The following is a 22,221-nucleotide window of genomic DNA, read 5'->3' as shown; positions in this document are numbered from 1 at the left end:
GCCAAACATACCAAGTTCGTAATGAAACAAGGAGAAAATGAATTTGTTAAATAAATGAGCAAGGGAGGAATGAATGAAAAGAATCATATATGGCTGAACCTCGTGGCCTGGTTTTCTGTACCTCTTTGCCTACCCACAAATGCTTGTAGCTGGCTGCTCTGCTTTAATGATTGCATGTCCCTCTGTTCTGCCACTTGGCTTCTCCTCAGCTCTTGCCTGATCGTATTTCTAAATGTCACTCACGTCTATGCAGGCCAGTGCACAAAACAAAATCAATTTAACTCAATGGCACACTAATATTATTGCTTTTGACAGCATGGAAAACTTATTAACTACAGTATGTCACAAGGCTAGTCTTCTAGAGAGTAGTTTAAGTACAACATTGAAAGGAAATGTAATACATTTGGAAGATTTTTTTTCTTGGCTTATCAGACATTGTGAGAAGTCAAATCACAAAGCTTTTCTCTAATTACTAGAATATTATATATGCACTGCAGTCACTCTACAGAAAGTCATTGTCCTCCTGTGATAGGGTAATAGGAAGCCACACTACAGTTCCCTTGTTTGATTTGAAATTTCCTGTAGTAAGAGCATCTTAATGCTCAGCTAATGTAATGTCTACTACCAAGTATGTCTTCAGTTTCCAAAGATGATTGAATTAAAAGCTTTAGACTATGAACTGGAATTACAGCATACATCCAAAAATATATAGAATCAGTAGACAGTAAAGAATTGCAATTAAGAATCAAAGTAATTAGCAATTTCTTCCTTGTAAGATGTATGACTGCATGTGGTACTGTATGAAAAACCTGGCATGAACACAGTCCTTGCTACAACAACCATACATTATTGATTACTCCAAGACAGAAACAAGCTGATTTGAACAAACCAGTAAAAGTGGGAATGATTGGTATGATGGAATGACTAATCCTCTATGCCTGCTGGTAACTACTACTGAAATTCATCAGCACCAAGGTAAGACTATCAGGCAAAATCAGTGCTGCCAGTACTGAAGCCACACAGCATATGTTTCTATTTATTCTGCAAAAACCATTAAGAGAAATTCAGTGGAATTCATGGATTACCTTCACAGGCAGCCATCTTCTTCCCTTTCCTGAAACTTCAACAAACTACTAAGACCATAAGACCTACTACTAAGCCATTAAATAAATGTTGACTGATGCCCCTTCTCTCCTCTTTGCTTGCTGCAGCGCCAGTTCAGCTTTCATGTTCCTCCATTATATCCCCTAGCACTACCTTCAGCTCCCTTCCATGACTCCCATCACAAACCCCACACCTCCAAAATCTTCTAAGCTGGCAATTAGGAAAGAGGCAATACATACTGGCATTGTTTTAAAACTAGAGGCCTTGCTGGCTAGCTAGGGGCAGGCCAAACAGAGCACACGATGACCCGCCACGTGCTCAAGGGCTTCCCTGAACAGGGCAGGAATCTGAGGATCCATCCTTGTTAACACACTGCATTCCTTTACACACTCAGAAATTTTCTCACCTTGCCCTCCAACTTCCAGGGCAGCATGCAACACAGTTTGGTACCAAAACCAGTTTGTGCCTTTATTTTCACACAAAGACAACTTAGCCACACAGAAAAACAAGGATTCCCACTGCACTGTAGTAGTGACCTTAAAAGGGCTGAACACTGAGGACTAGCACAGCAAGATGAAAAGGAACTGGATTTGCTAATGGGAAAACCACAGACAGCTGATCTAAGTTGACAGCTGATAGATGAAGACTTATAGCAAGACAGTTCTCCACCTGTAATTTATCAAGGTGAAGATTTTCTTTCATGTAAAATTTCACCCCAGCCAATATAATATTTTTTTTCCATTCATTGCTTTTATGCTGCAAGCACACGTAGGACTTCTTAGAAGTCCCTTTCTGTATCACTGTTTTTAATTTAGAAAGTTTTCTCACATTGTCCTATTTTTACTGATTTTTGTACTGAAGATTTTTTCTGGAGCATCAGAATTGCCTAAACATGAGGTAGGGTAAAGCATATGCAGCTGGAAAAGAGGCAAGCTGAAAAGCTCAGAAAAGCTCCTGTTCTACTGCTCCCTAGTTTGAGGGAAGTCAGAAATATTTAAAATACTCTCTCAGCTGATTTCAGTATTTTTGTCTTTGATTCCACTTGAAATGAAGAAACTAATACATATCTCCTACTACAATGCCTTGTATTATATTTCTTAAGCACAGCATATTGAATATTTGTGTTCAGTTCAAGAATGAGGTCCCTCAAACCAGTGCTACATATTCAATCTATTGACTTACCCTTACCAGGTTTTACTTAAACTAAGCATTCATTTTTATGAAACTACTGAAAGATATTACAGTGTTAGATAAATACATAGTGGCAAACTCCTCTTTGTTACTCTACTTCTCCTTACTATTTCACTTTGAAAAAGTCTCATAACACATTCTTTAATAAGACAAGGCAGCTCATCAAAGGTCATCATAGCAATCAGAACCACACACTCAATTGTATTAATCTCTTCAGTAAAGAGTTCATTGCAGTTAGCTAAAAATCTAGGACAGAAGACTGCACTTATCATAAGATCTCTGGCCCAATGATGTTCCTATTTAATAAATCTTAGACCACAAGGGAAATAAGGCTGAAACAGTGCTAACATTTTACTTGTCTTACTCAAAAAAGGCCAAATAGGATAAAGGTGGTATCTATCAGTCATTTGTCTTTAATCAAACACAGATGAAACAAAAGAAGAATTAGTAAAATTTCTAATAATGTTGATTTAAAGGATATAAAATATTATGAATGTGTAGTCACATTGTTTTATGGAAAAAAAAAAAAAAGTATTTTCAACTAAAACCATATTCCCTCTTTGTTAAGATTGGAAATTTGCTTGGAAGGAAGCATGCACATTTTTTTTCTTTTTCCATTCAAGGTGTACTGCTGTTTTTATAGGCGGGGAAAATATTTTGTTGACAAAGGAGGCAGGCGATACAACAGTAAATAGTAGTGCAACAGGTTTGCTAGAAAGAAAGTGCCTCATCAACTACCTGTAACTAATTACAAAGAGGACATTTTCATTCAGCTGAAAGCAAATTTTCTACAGTCTAAGACAAAGAACTCCAGACTTTTTAAGTATCTTCTGAATCAGGAAAGGTATCTTACAAAGCAACACCTCCTGCTGAGGTTTCAGGGTCATAAGCTACAGACCATGAACTGCTAGTGCAATGCTGTGCAAAACAATCAACAGTAGGCATGATCAGAGGAGGCTGTGACTTGGTCTGCCTGCCAAAGAAATAAAGTATATGGCACACAGCTCTTGTGCACATAATTTTTTTAAGATGCTGAAAATGACAAAGAAGGTAAAAAGTCACGACTCTTATTGGAAAAATGGAAACCTGATTTTGAAAAATATATAAGAATAATTTCTGCAGCTTTCTGAAAAGAGGATTGGACATGACTTGATTACAGTGAGTAAGTAATGTAGAGAAGAGCAAGCATCATGTATTAAATTGCTTGAATCTACTGAAGAAGGGCATAACAAGAATCAGCAACAGAGTAGAATCCAATAACATTCAAGTAACAAATAAAGTACACATTTTAAAGAGAGACAGAGCATTGCCAAAACTCTAAAAGGATGTGTTATTTTCTTCATCTACTTCCGTCTTAAAATCAGAAACTTTCAAACTCTGGTTTTAAAGGCCCTCTAAGAGTTTTCCAGTGGAGATGCAAAGCTGCCTATAACAAACATTGTTGAGGGCTGAGAATCAGGGAGTTTCTAGCTCCTTGTTCCAAAACCAAGCAAGGTCTAACTTTCAAGCTTGTAAGGGGGTTTCCTTGTGCCACTTTCCTTCCAACTTGGCACTGGGAGAACACTATTAGCTCCAGGATGCTGCCTGTTTCCTAGACTGAGTTCAATTACAGGACATTCTTTGAAAAGTTCCTTGAAGACCTAGGAGTCCTCCAGATTCAGGGCAAATAATACCACCTAATTTAGAGAAATGTCTAAATTAAGTGATAGGGACTAGCACTATTTCTAAAGAAAACAAAGGTATTTTGAAATAGGAGACTTTTTGCAGAAAGAAAATTTTAATGTTTACAAATATAAATTCCCCAAATGTCATAGAAAATGTGTCTGCTCTAAAAAATCACAGAAAATTAATGTTTGTCCTTGTAATTAATGTGCAAATCTGAGTGAGTAAAACCACTTTAAGCATAATCCACTCCTAAATCTGGACTGGGCATTAACAGACAGGAGATGTCAGCTGCAGACCTCAGGGCACTCCCACAAAAATGAGCTGCTGCCAGTTTTGAAGCTGAGGCTCCACTCATCAACAAGAGGTCCTCCTGTTCATTTTTGCAGTTACTGAAGAAGATATGGAAAAGAGAGGTAAAATAGCTGGACTCCAGGCAACCAGACATAATTCAAGTAGCACCTAATAGTAAGCATCCGATGGGAAGCTCGGGTGCTGTGTGCCCGTTGCCAGCCACAGCACTGCAAAGCTTGCAGTGCCATGGTCTATCCCACTGGCACCAAAAGCCAGCTGTAAACCCCACACAATGGTAATGCTACAGGGAATTACTTGAGGCAGAATTTTATGGCAAGCTCTTTGGCTAAGAAGAAGACATTTGAACTCGAGGTCAGCCACAAGTGGAGAAAGGTGAAGAGGAGGGTTCTCGAATGCAGCTGCCTTTATCAGTGTTAGTGGATGTTGCTGTAACTCCCAATTCCATTCTGTTGTAGGCAAACACAGGTGGCTGACCAAGCAGCAATAACACAGCTTTCGACTCTCTCACTGCTAGTTAGGAAACCTCTATCTCTGACATTATTTCTGTAATTGTCAAGGAAAATATCTTGACCTCTACATCACAGGATTCAGTTTCAGGTACGTGCTTTACTCTAGCTTAAGGCCAGCAAGAAGCACATACAGAACATATCTGGATCCAAAGATATTGGAAATGGATTTCATCTGCGCGCTGATGATGGTAACTCAAAAGTGAGTTGTGTTCTGCTTTAATGACACAGCAATAGTAATTCTGTTGCAGTGATCATACTCCAGCCCTCTACAGAAAAAAATCATACTCTGAAAAGTCTGCTAATGGAAGGGACAAAACAACTACAGTAGCCTTCCATCCCTCTAGAGAGTAAGCCAGCCAGGCAGCCCCTGAATGCTTCTCCAGTTATGATGGTGACAATCACAAGGTAAGCTGCAGAAGGCCACAGAAAAGGATGAGGAGAGAAGCACCAGTGCACTAAACCTAGCCTGCTGTGTTACCTGCGACACACTAACAACACAACAGCCACTGTGAGGGATTTCCTTGGCCTTTGGTAGAAGGCTGACTTACACGATACAACAGAACAGGAAACTGTAGGACTGAGTTATCTCTGTCGTCCATTAAGTCTAGAAATAAGACTTGGTATACTTCCTAAATTCATGTACTCTTGAAACATTAGCATAAATGAAATAAAAGTCTAATACCTCTGAACTGAACATGCAGTCTTATGTTCTGGATTCTAACTGTGATTAGGGCATTTTGTGCTAATTCCTGCCACAGGTACAATGCAAAGTGCTTCAGATACCAGTTTAAGCTCATTGTTGAACTAAAACAAAACACAACAGGCTCTGAAAAGAGGTTAGATGGTTACTGTGGTAATCTCTGACATGGTTTAAATCAGTGTTTAAAAGGTGATAGAGGAAAAAAAATTTAAGAAAATGGCTAATCCCTTTCTTTTTGACCACTATTCCTAAACTCTTTTCTCCCCTTTTCAAAAACACATCTTTCTCTGATGTTTCTGGAAACCAAACTTTTCTAGCTCTACATGGAGTGGGTACAACAAAGAAAAGAGACTGGAGTAGCATACATCCCCTCCTCAACCTTCTAGTGAAAATGCTGTTGACATCTTTGTGAGACCTGCTCTTCCTTTATGACTTAAAAATGCTGCTCTCTGTTCTGAAGGTCCTTCTAATGACACTGTATTTTGATACAGCTGTTTTACAGCTTCCCTTAGCTCCTGATCCCAATTTACAACAGCAATCGGATAATGATTTTTGTCACTGTTAGTTTGGAAATGTAGGGGAGAAAGGGAAATAAAGTATTAGCCTGGACTACCGCAAAGCTTCTGCCTGGAAACCCAGTGAGGCCGTTTCTGCCTCTGGATTATGCATTCACTGATGCTGGTAGTCAGAACAATAAGTAAGTAAATAAAAGTCCAGTTGGAGAACAATGCTGAACAATTTCAGATACAGCACATTCTGTGGCCCTTTCACTCATCAGCTGGTCCTACAGATCCATTTGCAATCTCTCCATTTGCTCTCTACAGAGCTTTATACTTGGGAGTACTCCATAATTAAATCTCTATTTCCAGGAATTCCTTCTGCAGTTTCCATCCAAAATATCTCTTCATACTCTAGCTTCAGATGAGTTTGATCCCTTTCAGTAGCTTTCTCAAAACTCCATAAAAACACTATTCATAACACTGCTTTCCAATTGCCATTGAATGTGGCTGTGTCTTTGAACTTTAAAGTATCTACTGCTTGAGCAATAAAATCCCACACAGTAATATTAACATGTGGAGGCTGGGGATTTCCCACTATTCCTTCCTTCGGCCTTGTAATTTTCTACAAGGTTCTTAGCAATATACTTTGTCTGAAACAAACATTATTATTACTTTGTGTATTATGGGTCATTAGATGCTTAGCACCAAGTGTAGGATCTACTATTTCAGCACAGTTTAACCTCAGGATGCCCTTCTGCACACAGAAGGAAAATGGTAATTGAACATTTTCAGCAAATAAGCAATACATGTTTTTCTGATCTCAGAATGAATACTGTCCAGGAACAGAAAGGCCCCAAAAGAGCCTGAATTTAACACTATCACTCAGCTTCTTTTTTTAATACCATATTCTGTATTTGAATTTAATATCTGTAAAGCCAGACAGTTTGAGATGATCGAGACAAGATCCCTTTTGATTTCAAGTAAGCCAATTACATTATTTTTATTAGAACACAAGAAAGTGACCTCCTAAGGCATCTCTTCCAGAGAGGGAGTTAAAAAGAGAATACTCAACAAAGGTATATAGAGTGGGATTGCCAGCACTTTGAGTATGAAAGGTGAGAAAAGAAATGCATAATTCTATGGAACTGAAAACAGTACCCTTACAGCTCCACTTGAACCATATTGTGTTTACCTTAAAAGTCATTTTAGCATCTTTAATTCCAAGATGAAAAACAACTGATTGACTGCTGAAGAATTTTAAAGCAGGCTTGCTTATTCTCAAACTTCCGAACCTCTGTTTTGTTTCCTGTCTCGGTAGGAAACTCAATTCCTTGGCAGGACAGATGCTGCACTTACAGCGTTGAATGGGCATTCAGCAATCTCTGTTTACTGCATAAACTCTGCACAAAACCTGAAAACTAAACCCTCCTTAGATGTAACATTTTAAAGTTTTAATTGGGCGTAAGAAGAAGTGAACTTGAGAAGATGTAAACACCATGAAGAAAACATAGTGTTCCAATATAACATGCAGCTAAATAAAGGAAATCTCACATTTTAAAATCTGTCTGACACTCTGACAGCATCTCCATAGGGATAATGATACTTTCTTTCGCAAAGCACTGTGCTATCTGAAAAGCTGTAAAAGAACTAAGTGTTATTACCAGCGATGGGAAAGGCCTATTAGATCATCTGTCCATTGCTCATGTAACTATAACAGAAAATAACAGTGATTTGCTGCTGCAATTTGACAGTGACTTTTGTAAAAATGTCCTTTCCTCTTAGATCTCTGCAAGCTTCAGTTCCAGAGAGTCAATGAGCTGGGAGGCTCCGTAACTTTGGAACAGTCTCAAACTTCTGTGAAGTACACCAAGGTATTAAATACATGCTTCAGGCTCACTTTTCCACCTTCTTCCTTCACCTTTTACTTTTGGATAAGGCAGGAAAGAACAATCCTCTTGAACAGCACAGTCAAGGTTCACAGAACTGCTCTTTCCACCTGCAGAACGCCTCCCTCTCTCCCCTTTCCAAGGCAGCACCATGCATCTCTCCCACTGGAGGTAGTGCAGCCCACAGGAGTGTGGTGTTTTCCAGCAGACCTCCCACTCTGAAGCCTCGTATAAAATATACCCATCATCACTCACTGTGGTATGAGCATGCATCCATCATGTAACCTAACCATGGTGGATGCCTGATCAGATAATGCAGGGAGTCTCATGTGATGGCAGTTGTGAAAGATCTGCAGAACTCTTGGTGGTGGATACTGTCAGGTCAACAAAGATGCTTCTCCTCATGATATAAGACACTGCTTCTCCACTGCTTTCAAGGGAAAGAATTGTTTCTGCTCTTCTGTATATTCCCTAAAATTTCTTGGCATGTTTGCTACAACCGGTTTTCAATTTAAGTGCCAATATAACAAAATGTCTGGAGGGAAATCAGCTGAAGTAGTCAGAAGATGACTCTCAGTATGATTCACACCGCTGTGAGCAAAGAAGAGGTCTGTCTGGCCTTCTGTACTGGAGTGATAACAGATATTGGATGCAGTGTGTACTCAGATAAAGTTAATAGCAATGACATCTGGTAGACGACAGAGAGGAGCAAACTCCTGTGATCTGCTTTTTAACACTCTGTGCCCAAACCATTATATGTCAGACTTGGTAAAAGTGAATAACCTTTCAGTATCTACCACGCCTCCCTCCCACGCTCTCAGTCAAATGAGACTGAAGGACCACTAGACACAGGGACAGCAGATCTAAAAGCAGCCAAGGAAAAAGGATTCAAGGTATGCAGCTCATTAGTAGTAGCCTCCTCAATATTTAGCAGTCATTGCACATTTCCAAAGCCCTCTCAGAGTCATAATAAATGCTCACACAAAGGCTTGTACCTTCAAAGCACTTCACCAACATAAATATATTAATAAGACCTTTCCCAGAAGAGAATGCAGTGTCAGAGAGATGTCATTCAAGTGACTAAGCTGTGAGAGATAGAGCTTACATTATTTCATTAAACCTTCACCCTCCGTCTTCCATTTTAAGCCCATTTAAAAAAAAAAGGACAGAATGCACAGTGGAGCTTTATGAGCAAAAAGAAGAGCAACTGCTTGTAAAATTGTTTTGCCCCCTATGATTGAAGTGGCAATTAAGTTGTAATTCTGTGATGCGCATCAACTGAATTTGACATAAACTAAAACTGAGATTTTTATATTCACTTTGACTGATGCCACCTAGATAGTTCTTTTAAAGTGACTAGTGACAAGTGCCACTGATTCACTTTGGTATACATCTTGCCTAGGGGTCATAATTAAACCATTAAGGATACTTTGGCAACTTATACTTAATTTCAAACTTATACTTAATTTCATATTTAGAATTGTAGTTAGCACTAGGTTGCTGAGAACTGACAAACTTGCCTAAGCGTTGTAAGGGCAAGAAAGGAAATAAAGCCTGTCATTCTTCAAATATTGCAAATCTCATGCAGATGTGCTTTTCAAGGACAAATTCATTACACAATTATAATATGTGTAATAGTCAGCAAAACACTGTTAGTAATAGAATTACATTTGTCACAAATTTTTGGATGAAATACAGTTGCTCAGGTTTTAATTTGTTACTTTAGTAAGCCAGACCACCATATCATATTAATGATCCCTCTACCAAGAGACAAACATGTGTCTATGATATAGGTAAATCATGTTAGCCTTATACACACAGAGCTGTTTTTGCTAATTCTGAAACCAGGGTACTTCTTGGTTGCAGCTGTATCTGCTGTGAATTCTGCAACATCTGCTGGGTCAGATGACAATCCCTTTATGCAGATATGATCTCTCCCATCCTTACTTATTACCAATTAAAATACACTAGAATTTGCTTGGAATCTTTTTTGTGGAGCAGGGACTGGAACATCAAAGATGGTAAGGACTTGAATCAAATATGGAATATGCATGACATTTCATGTGGAACACAGCTCCCAAACTGCTGACAGATGCACCTCTCCTGGTTCTTGGTAGAGATTTCTTTTCCAAATTGGGCTAAGCAATTATTTGAATCTGGCTCAACATATATATGACAGAAGTAAAGGTTCCATAATAGAGCAGAATTAAGTTTGGATTAAATACACTTGTCTAATGAGTAAGTAGTTTTTCTAGGATCACTTTTTATTTGTACAGCAAGCTTATGAGCTGTTACAAACCAGCTACATATAGTATATAGAAAATTAGGATTAAAATGTCTCCATATACCCCTAGTTGTGATATTTTTCCATATCGATTGAATACCTTGTATGCTTGAGCATTGAGATGCAAAAATAAAACATGAGACCTCCTGAAGTATGAAAAAATATTTAAGGAGTTGGTCTAAGCATAGTTTTTCATGATGCTTTCATATCATCATATTGCCTAGCTCCTTATAAATTAAATGGCCATTTTAGTGGCATTTTAGTTGCTTTGGTGGCAACTTCAAAAAGGTCCCATCAAAGAAGTATAAAAATAACAGTGGTTTTTCTGCATAGACAGTACCTGAAATTTGAAGAAAGGTGAGGGCAACATCTATACAGCAAACTATTCAAAGCTGTTGTAATACTCTTCTAATATCAAAATAAGTCTAGAATTATTTATTTTAATTATCTCCTTCTGTTTTAATGAATAGTGTTTTCCAATTTGGAATGCATTTTTGGAAGTAGCTCACACACTCAATATCTGTTTCAACCAAGGTTTTAATCATATTGTATTAGCAGGATATGAATTTAATGAAAGTGACTGCATCAGGTCTTACTGTGGATGTTAGGTAGAACACTTAAGAAGCAACTTTGTATGCAATAAGGCAGATGGAACCCCACACTAATCTGTAGCATGTTATCTGTAAGCTGCATATAGGGATATCATTGTTTATGTTCTAATAGCCTAAAGTTATACTACGAAGGCAAAGTGACAACTCCTTTTTGCATAGTTTGGCTTATTTTATGTGTTTTGAAACAGAAAAGCATGAAACACTTTGAAAGCACAGCTAGTAGTTTAATAAAAGACCAATTTGTTACTTAATAAAATTTGGAAGGATTAATACACTCCAGTTTCACATTTTCAGCTTTCTAGTATGCTAGATGCTTAAAAGAACAGGGCCCTTGAACTGAAAACTTCCTTTATCTCTTTTTTTCCTTTTCATATTTAAGAGTGGAAGAAAAATGCCCCATATATCAGGGCACTGATGTCACCTGCAGAACGAGAGCCCTGCAAATACTGCCACTATGAAACAATGCCATGCAGAACACCCCTAATGTAGCAGTGGCTTTCAAATCAATAAGCAGTTGAAAAAAGCCATCTGAAAACACAGTCTTTGAAACAAACAGTCGAAAAGGAAGACTGAAATCTACCAATTTGAAAACCTGAGAAGGCTGCATGGTTCTGCATTTGATGCTGTTTTCACCACTTTTAGTCTAAATCAATACTCAGTTTTTCATCACTTGTGAGAAGGAAAGATTTCATTCAGAGATTGTCCCTTTAATTACAGAAACTAAGATTTGAATCCAAAGCACTTTATTAGCTGAATTAGATGATGAGAAACTCAGACTCATGATTACTTCTCCTCTCACCAGAGAATTAAAGCACGCTATGCACTCTGCATGGGCAAATACTGTCTATCAATCAAAAGGAAAAATAATGTAAAAATGAGGAAAAAATAGTCTTACAATAAGCAAAAAGTTGGATGCATCAGTATGAACAAGCTCACAGGATGCACAATGTGATGACGAAATATTTCCAATAAGTGTCTTGTACAAGTAGCACTATACCTAATAAATAATGAATCCAAGGGATGCTGACAATGAGAGGAAAATAAAAAAGGTGATAAATATTTGAGTAAGATGCCATTCCAAGGTTTTTGTAAAATTCATAATTCTAATCAAAGGATATTATTGGATAGCAGTTCAATTGAACTGCAAGGTATTTCAGTGAAACTCTACCATTATCATCATGCACAATAAGATGTCTTGAGATGCAAACCCCTGAGAATCATCAAGAAACCTGAATGCACACCACTTATAATCAAATGCAAATTCTATGTACCATAAATTCAGCAATTCAAGAAAATGTCAAACTCATGAAAACATTTTTAATATGTTGCATAAAGTATCAAAAAGATTGATTAAATTAGCAGAGGAGAATGTCGCATTCAGTGAGTATTGGAAAAGATGCTTATCAAAAATTTATCAGGCAAAGTAAATCTGAGGAATGCTGATAACAGATGGGAGCTTGTCTTGGCAAAAAAAAAAAAATATTGCTGGTTTGTCTGTTTCTCTAGGTGAGGTTAAAAGTGTTCTGGAAGGAAAAAAAAGTGATTTTTCTTACCTCTTCTTTCTCTGCACTTTGCAAGTCCCTCCACTCCTCAGTGACATGACCAAAGTCCACTGTGTTCATTGCAACTTTATATTCCCCAATGATATCATGTTTGGAGAAACGATCAAAGTCATAAACTGCCATCACTAAAGTTTTTCCACCCAGCTCAGAGTATGGCACCTGCAAAGACAAGGAAATGACAAACTCTGCATCTGAGACAATAAAGATTGGTCCACTACAATGCAAATCTATTTCTTTGGTTTATCAGCTGTCATCTCAGGTAAATTGAACTGCAGAGAAAATTATGAGGTGTATTTGTTTCAGAGTCACCAGATGCAGTATTTCTTGACACAAGGCTCTGGCACTCAATAGAACAATGTGGCAGCTCACTCATCACTCCTGGGTTTTTCTCATTCTACTTCAAATCATTTTGTGGGTGATGAAACTGAAACAAGAAGCCAAATTACTTGCACTGAAGACACATGAACTTTTCACACAATGGTGTTTTTTCCTCAATAAATCACCTGTCATCACTCAGAGATGGCTAGCTCCCAGACTCATGAAAAAACCAGAACTGGCTTACTATATATGAAACAAAGCAATTAGACACTGGATAAGTCTCTTACAGTACCAACACCTATTACTTACCAAGGCATATTTTTCAATACTACGCCTTTCACATGTTAGACACTAAGGTGCTTTTTAAGTCACAATGTGTAAATAGAAATTGTGGTGGCAGAAGGCCAAATTCTGACTAATTCTCCAGCTGTTCACATGTGGTTCAGACAGATGCTGTGGTTTGGATGTTTGCAAGTCACATTTTTAATATTAGGATGGAGACATGCAGTTCAGGTAAGCTACACCTGAAGGGATGTCTGAAAAGGCCTGATTTAGGAATTGTTTGGATTTGTATCAACACTTGGTCAATCTGAATATATCCTGCAAGTATAAATGATTTCCATGGGATTCAGTAAATACTTCTTTATTAATTAGAAAGTGAAAGCATTGCATTACCATTGGCCTTGTTAACCACTATGCTCTTGTCTACTTAAACCCTAGGACTGTTGTCTTTGTTACTGTTGAGATTCCACTTGCTTATTAAAATACTAACTAATAAGCAGTAATTTTCCCTTTACATAACCTCTTATATAACATTTAGAATAAGCTTATCAAGTTAAGAGCCAGATCTAGCTTCCATTATTGAGTCAAATAGTTTCAGTGGTACATGGTTGTGTATCTTAGTAAATACTACTGCAAAATCTATTTTCCATTCTCTAAATTATCTGTAGCTTCTAAAAAGCTAGAAAGGGCAAAAGTATGTGAAAGGAAAAATTCTAAATAATGTTAGTTTTATTTTTACACAGCCTGGAAAACAGGAGAAAAAATGTTCTGAAGTTTATTTCTCTGTTTACAATACCACTTAATGGATCCTGGTCACTTGGAATACATCATCATTATTCACTTTTCTGTACTTGACCTCAGTAAAGCTCATTTTAGCTACCTCCCTTTCGAAATGTTTCCTTCATTTATTACTTCTAATGTAGCCTCAGCCTCCAGCTTTGTTCTGGACTGTCAAGGATGGCCTCAGCTCTCGTGAAGGGCTGCTTCCTCTCCCTGCTCTCTGCTCAGACATAATCTGTCTCTTGACTTAAAGCAAGTGAGACCTTGGTAAAAGAACACGGATACAGGAGTGTTTTTCTGGCAGAGATGTGTCACTCTAGAAATGAACCCTGTTCCCACTTTGGATCTGAGGAGGAACACCTCCCTCTGCCAGGCCGGTGTAGTGCAGCTGGGATTTCTCGTTTCCTTTTGGCACTGCAGTGTGGGTATACGACTTAGACAGCTGCAGTCCAACAAACACCTGCACCCTGGAACAGCACCATGGATGTCTAGGAAAAAGAAATGAAAAAGGGAAGGACTAAGGTTCAGGGCTCAAGATGCAATACACAAGTCAACTCATTCCCATGAGCTGTACTTTGGGAGGAAGGCAAGCAGCTGTGCCCTGTGAGAAGGCAACAGCACAGCCTGGGCTCCCTGGTGGGCAGCACTGCCGGAGAGATGGGAAGGATGCCAACAGGAGCTCTGCACCACCTGAAGTGGGTCACAGGAGCAAAGCTCTGCACAAGTAAATGAGACACTGTCAACAGTTCCCGTGGAAGTTGCTATTATAGTTGCAGTTCCAGTTAAATGGTCATTGGAGTCCTCAGAACAATGACAGTACTTGGCATGCTCTGCTGGTTTTCTCTCAAGTGCAGACCACACACCACAGGGGATGATCAGTACCATATTGAGATGCACCTAAACACTGCGTCAGGTCTGGCATGGAAAACAAACTATTTTCTGGAGCATAAAATTTAAATATTGAAGATGTGACTTACAACAAGTGGACATTATAGTCCAGAAGTGGCTGATCTGATTTATAACTTGTCTCTTCATCTTAGATGACAGCATTATTTGTTCTTTCTTTGCTTTAGTGAGCTGCATGGGAATACATAATTTAGAACTCTGTTTTCTTTTAAATACTCTCTTAGGAAAGCTCAAGATAGAAATAACTCCCCACAAAAGATTACTTTTATGAACATCTTCAAGGAAAAAAATAAGCTTATATATGCAGTAGTAGTTGTGGCCTGCAGGGATATCTTTCTCATTGAATGCTTTCATAGCCTGAGTCTTTCACTGTTCCTGTTTTCAATCTGTAGCTGTCATTATAAGATTGGGCACAAAGAGAAAGGCCTGAAGTAACAGCAGAGGAATGTATATAAGGAGAAGCCCTGTGAAACATGCTGTACACTGTTCCTTTATTCTGTTTAACTGGGGTTTAAATTCGGCCAAAGTTTTAGAAAAACACTATTAATAGATACTATTGGAATGGCATAAATACTGTAATGTAAGGCTTACCTACATTTATTTAACTGATATTTTTTTCAACCTGAGAAAGGATTTCTCTTCATACATAAAGTAGCATGGCAAAGAACAGCTATGACGAAGTCTACCAAGATTAATCTGCCATATTGTCCTTCACCCATTTACTTCCCTTGAGTTTTAATTTATATTTCAGGAAATGTTATCCTGAATTTCATAAATCAGATATTTAAAGAAAACATTGGTCTAGTGAAATTTACATGACATTTGTCAAAGTGTCACTGATTTCTGAATTTCTTGTACCTCTTATCCAGCCATAAAATATGGATCAGATTGTCATCTATAAGGATAATCAAAGTGCCTAAAACCAAACTGTGCCTTTCAAACCTATGTGACTCTGTATTATACAGCAAGATTGACTATCATGGCTTTCTACAACATGAAAAATAATTTTGCTGCAGTTATCAATTAATAAAGACATCTAAATTCATAGCCAAGCATGAGATACACAGTGGTTAAATTAAGAAGTATCAATAATTATAAAAAAACTACCTTGAATGTAAATTGCTCATTGAAAACAGGATTAAGGGTCTTTCTGTGGACTTTTGTCTCATATTTCTTCTTCTTATCAGGCAGCAGGAAGACTTTCACATAGGGATCAGATGTACCACCCATATCTAATGCAGGCAGCTCAGCTGCTTGAATAATCCCAACCAGAAGCTGAAAAGAGAGTAAAAACCAGCAGAATGAAATTGCAAATAGATATCTATAGAAATACTGTAACAGAGGAATGCATATGCAGACTCTATTTCTGGTCTAGGAGAAACTATACTTCCCTCACTTCTCCCTGCCACCCCCCGCCTTTAAGGAAGGCAAATGAAGCAACACTATTGACTTCAGAAAACCAATTATGGCAGATGCAGACTGTACAAAGGCTGTTTTAAAGCAGAAAAGAGGTTTTCAAAGGGCAGCTGATTACAGCTAAATACAGACTTCATCCTTTTAAAGACTGCAATCAAATAACTTTCAATTGCTCTCTCCTCTTGTGCATTATTTTTCTATGCTGAGCACCATGAATAGAAATCACATTATTAAACAATCAAGAATGTCTAATTTTGACTACAAAATTTGTATTCTAAACTCCCAACAAGTAACCTTCCCCCAACCAAACACAAGAGGTGATAAAATAAAATGCAAATTCTCAGGCAGAGCTTTACTGAAAACAAATGAATCTTGCAGTCTTCCTTATATTTACATTCTCTTGCTATGTACATGAATGGGCCCAGGCAGTAAACTAAGGACAGCATTTAAAAAAAAAATCTCATGAAAATGAACCTTTGGTAACTAAATCTTATTAACAATTTGTAATCTCATTGCAAAACAGAAAAATTTTATTTTTAAATCTCTTATACACTTCAAAGATAAGACTGAAGCACAGATGGAACTTGCAAATGTCTTGGCTGTTTTTTGTGTTATAAATGAAGGCTTATGCTACCTTATGTTATAAGTCATGTTATGTCATGTAATCTAGACACCTCTGTCTGCATGAGCCCTCATCAGCATAATGCAGCTGAGAAAAAGAAAATACTTTTAATCTTGTTTCATAAACACAAAACTAAAGTAAATATTGAAGTGTTTCTTCAAGGTCATTCTGAAGATATTAGGAACTGGGAATGAAATCTGAGAATATTTTCTTCTAAATCAGTGCTTCAATTTGCTTCTCATGGATGAATTGTTTAAAATTGGAAACAGGAACTCTATCAACTGGAATATAGAACAATGTAGTTCATCTGTGAAAGAAACTTCTAGCTTCTAAGAGACTCCTCAAAGTTGGACTTAAAAGTTGGACAGTTAAATTCACAGCATGGCCTGCATGCTTTCCCACTTTTAGGACTCTTAAGTTCCATGAAACACTTTCCTTTTGCTGTATGAAATGCTTCTTTTGTGTCTCATTTTTATTCTAGATGCATCAGTTCATAAATACATGAATAGGTTCAGGATCTACACCAAGTTTTTCACATCAAAGAGTGAAAAGCAAGTCTATGATTTTTAGTTAAAAGTGTGGAAAAGCAATTCAATTCTCCTTTACAATTTCTCTCTCTGAAACTGAGGCACAGTTCTCTGGAGAGTTCATTGGTCATCTTGTATTCTTAACCCTAATATTCTTAATATATTAGCCAAATTTTGGGACTGTAGTTTCATGCCATTGCACCACACTAACGTAACTGAATTCCCTCTTCTGCTCTTTTACATAATTTATCCTTTGACAAGTTTTAAGCTGCTACATAGTTTAGAGCAGCACAACAAAATCGAAATCCACAACTCAGATAATTTATTATCTTAATTAAATACAATACAGACGTACATATTTGTGGCTCTTCCATCCTATTTTCCTTTGTAAAATATGGCTCATAAAATCAGCATACCCTTTAATAAAATTCACACAGAAAATTTGTTTTCATAGTCTAAGAAAACTGAAATCCAATTTTCAGAATACATTTGCAGCTTTTCCTTTCCCCCTCATTAAATCTTCTGCTTCTGAAGGGTCTACACTTCATACTGATTTCATACTGATTTCAAGGGGGATCAGTGTGACTTATCACATGGCCAGGCAATTTGCTCTGGGAGTTGAGGAAAAGCTCCTTTAGCAACAGTGTCTTGAAAGGCTTCAGAACTCTTTTTAGCTCCTGCATTGTAAAACAAGAACTGGTAGTCAGAAGACTGTCGAAATACAGGCAAATACTATTTATTATGCCAGGTCATAGCTGTGTATAAATACCTTCCTGCTAATAGAGAAATTTGGTCTTAATTTCTCTTATTGTCTTTGCCTTGCAACAAGTATTATGCTCTATGAACAGCATCAAATAAAGAATATGAATGTGGAATTTACCACAAATACGCATGGAAGGCAGTTCAGGCGATGAATAGGAATGAATTGGGATTTACCTTCAGTAGTCATTTCTTTCCCTAAACCGGAAAGAATGATGTGATTTTGACTGATATTGTCAAAAAATTAAATGCAGAATATGTGTTCTCAATTTTACTGATAGATAAACACAGTAGAAGTGAAGAATTCAGATAAGTTGGTGTGCTTTGGGCCAAAATGAAGCCCAGTGAATTTTAATGTGAGGATGAGAATTGGTTTGATTGACAAAACTGATTCCTGGCAAAGAGGGCAGGGAAGGGAATAAAATATGTTCAGCATGTGGCCAGACCTGTTAAGCTGGTCAATTCCAGGCCTACACATTACAGTATCTACTAATTCTGAAAACTTAAGTATGCCAATGTTTAGCCTTACCAGCTTTGGAGCAGAGTTCTGAAGGAGTATCAGTCCTTAAATTCTCGTCCAACCTCCATGGTTTTTTGGGGGTACAGACCTTTTTGAACTTTTTACAGACTTATTTGAACTTTTATTCCAGACTAGAATTTTGGGAAGTGTACTTTCATGGAGAGCAACAGAACTTGATGCAGCTGGTTATTACAGCAAAGCAGACACTTGATGAACTGAGAGAAAGCAATATTATCAACCTTCTAAAAGACCCAGTGAATCAGCTTACCTTTAGGCCCTTCTATTTTTCCTCCCATTTGTGTTTGCTTACATTTTAAATACTTGAAGGTTGAAGCTACATTTTAGTGACTGCATGAAAACGTCATCATTTATGTGGATTGACATTGATTGATGATGCTTTAAGTTATTAATAATCATTAGCTAAACCTGGATATTCAGTCTTTGATTAAAGGTGTAACATAAAGTCCATGTGCATTCAATACCAATTTAGTAGTACCTCTGTAATGAATTTTATGTCTTATTTTCTCCCTTTACTACATGCAAGTAGTAAGGATTTTAGAAATACCTACTTTAGCTAAATGCATTATTTCATTCTCCACTCGCACACACAGAAACAAAATATTACAGGTTGGTTGTTTCAAACCTGATTGTTCTGGAAGTCATAATCCAAAGAATATTGTATTTTCCCTAGCTTCTCAACCTCTTTGGCTTCTTCCTTCTCTTCCCCATCAGTCAGCCCAGTCTCAGCATCATCATCCTTAAGAGCCTAGAAAGAAGAAATGTAATATTCATAAATGAGGCAAATCGTTAAGTAGCAGTTTAAAATAGACACGATCCTCAAATCTATTTTAGAGCCATTAAAAGCAAGCAAAACAGCAGAAATTCAAATATGCAGTTTTCATATATATCTCTACTTTCTGAGTTGCTCAATAAAATGTTATAAATCAGCAAGCAAGCAATGGAAGTAGGAAGAAAGCTCCTTGGACTATAACAAGCAAGGATTGTTATAAAACCTGCAAGTAGAAACAAAATATCATCTCGATGTGAAGAAATAGCTCTTCTGGGCTCAGACTGGCTCTTAAAGAGGCACAAGGAGGCAAACATGCTATTAAATAAGCCAAGTCACGCATTCATTCAACTTAAGAATCTTGGCAATGTCAAACCTGGTTGTACATGCTGTGCATTGTTTGCATTTGGCAACACATTTCTGTAGGACTACTGTGATAAAGAGCATGTGCTGTGGATGAGCTCTTTCTACAATCATATGCCAAACATTTTTCATGTTTTTTAGAATGAATATGGAAGCAAAGTTTTCACCATGCCATTAGCAAATGCATGTTCCTCCTTTTCCCTCCCTCCCGAGACCAATTTCCTTTTTATTCATTCTCGCAATAAAGCTTGGCTGAACCAAATTGATTGCAAGTTGATTTTAGTTTGCTTACAAAGAAACACAAAAATAAAGAAATGCAGTACTGCTTGCAAGCTTTATCTATTGCATATAGCCTATTTTTTGAAGGACACAGCAGTTATTATAGATTTTATAAATAATTAAAATACTAAATGATGTATTTTTCTTTTCCTGTACCAGAAAGCGGAAGTATTTTCACTATGTAAAAAGTAATTCACACAATTATTAAACCATATGAAACATAATTAACTATGTAGATCTTATTTTAGCAGATTCTTTCCTGGATAAGAAGTGAAAAATAGACAAAAGTGATGAGACAAATAGTGAAAAATTGTGGAAAATGTGAAAGTAAAGTTGAGATTGTGAAAATAAAGAATCAATACTGAGCATTCATCCAGAATTATTTGCATTCTACAGTAAACAGAGCACTTGTCTGTAAGAGCCCTATCTGAATGAAGGTTCTTCCTGTATGAAGTTTCTGCTTCAGACAAAGTGCCAGAATACGATGTATTCTTTGTTGCAATGTAATTTTTCTGCAATTGTGGTTTTTTGTGTTGTAGGAAACCTACAGCATTTCTTAACAATAGGTTGCTGCTGGAGCTCTCTGAAAAGGCAGCAAGGCTAGAGAGTAGCTATGTACACAGCTGATGGTGGTTAGGGAAAGAAGAAACACGAAAGCATTCACATTCTCACGCAGCCTTGAATACAGTGAGGGCCACGCAACAGTTGTGTGGGTTTGGAAAGAAGGAAGATTCATCTCTGAAGTAGAAAATGTTCTTCTCCAGAAGCCAGATCTAAATAAAAAAGGTCAGGCTCAAAACTGTATGATACTAAGCAATTATTTCTCCACTTTTGAAATTAGCTAGAAATTCTGTTGACGTAGCTCAAATGAAACCAATCCAACAGCTTTGATTTTTGTGAGCTGAGGAGCTGGGTCTTGTGTAAATATCTGAATGTTAGTGAATGATGGACTCTCTACTAGAAACATAAATTACATTTTACCTGGATGAGATTGAGGGGAAAGGTCAGTGATAGAATCACCTGTGAGACTGGAAGAATAGTATTTTTTTAAACTAAACCATTTCTATTTGGAAGGGCTGAACTGCCTGAAATGAAATTTGGTTTGAGACATTTTATCACTGAGCTCTTAGTAAGTTCCCTGACTGTAGCACAACATTTTTGTTGGTACAACAAGAAATGTGACATTTGGAAACTGATAGGCTCTCTGGCAGACCAGAAATACATGGGATTTTCAGGATATGGAGTGATATGATTATGCCAAACCTTCTTGCTTTTGGTAATAAAAATAAGCCTAAGGTTTTGTGGTCATAAAAAAAGATGTGACTCAATCCATCTGAAGCAACCAGGTTTATTTGAGCCTGGAAACAACAGGAAAAAACTGGAAGTCAGAGTGGGATGTTAACTCCAAGATCCACTGCTCTGAATCATCCCAGTATGGTCCTAAAAGAGGACTCCATGATGAAAGTGTGATATACACCTCCAGTATATTATTGTTTCTGGGACAAGTACTGGAATTTCTCCTTTTCCACTTGCTTTTGACCTGGATTTTCTTTGAGAGGAAATATCCAGCGGCCATTCCCGGGGAGGAAAGTGAGAAGGCAAAAAACCCATTATATGCTAATTTCCAAGTCAGAGGAATTTGTAAACAGTCCATCAAGGCAATAGTTCTGTATCTATACTTTCTCTGGGAAAACTACATTCTCTCCTGCAAAGTGTTCAGTCAAGATGAGAGAGCAGTGGGTAGCTCAATGTGAAAAAAATTCTTACTGTGACTACAGAAAATATAATGGGAAGCTAACATCTCTCCTGCAAGAGAGTTTTGAAGTGCAGGCAGGAAACACTGTATGGTTAAGAAACATGTCTCCACAGGTTATGAGAAGCCTACTGGAAAGGTGAAAGCTATTTCCATGAGAGACGGAAAACATTGTACCTTACTGACATCAGCTGAGGAGCTACATGATTCTTCTTGACCTTGGCTCAGAGACACTGAACCACTAAGAAAAAACACTGAGAAAGAAATAGTGCTTGGATATGGACAAGTCTGTGGCACTGGGGGGAGGAAAAAAAGGACAAATTATTATCTCTAAAGCAGTCTGTAAATAACAGTTTTTACTGTTACGAGAGGAATTTGCTTTAAAACTAGAGGCTAATGTTTCAGGAAGAAGCCAAATCAAAAGCACCAAAGTTTCTCATGTTTGATTTAGCTACTGAATTCCAAAGAGGAAGAAGAATTGGTTTGCTTCAAAGTACTTGAAACACCCGACAGGGATTTTAATTTTGTATTGAGATTCTCTGAAAGATCAATATTTAATGGAATACTACTACAACCCTCAGTTTA

General features: G+C 37.4%; 1 protein-coding gene across 1 annotated transcript in view; it reads right to left on the bottom strand.

Moving 5' to 3' along the window:
* SYT1 (synaptotagmin 1) overlaps positions 1-22,221 on the bottom strand; it is a gene marked incomplete at its 3' end in the record, with an annotated part of 120,878 nt that overhangs the window by 53,601 nt on the left and 45,056 nt on the right. Inside the window, 3 exon segments of the mRNA XM_084205498.1 lie at positions 12,316-12,483; positions 15,718-15,885; positions 19,098-19,220. Coding sequence (XP_084061624.1) covers positions 12,316-12,483; positions 15,718-15,885; positions 19,098-19,220 — 459 coding nt within the window.

Source organism: Fringilla coelebs, assembly GCF_963513975.1.
Source record: "Fringilla coelebs genome assembly, chromosome: 5".
NCBI classification, from domain to species: Eukaryota; Metazoa; Chordata; class Aves; order Passeriformes; family Fringillidae; genus Fringilla; species Fringilla coelebs.
This window is presented reverse-complemented; position numbering and strand designations above follow the sequence as displayed.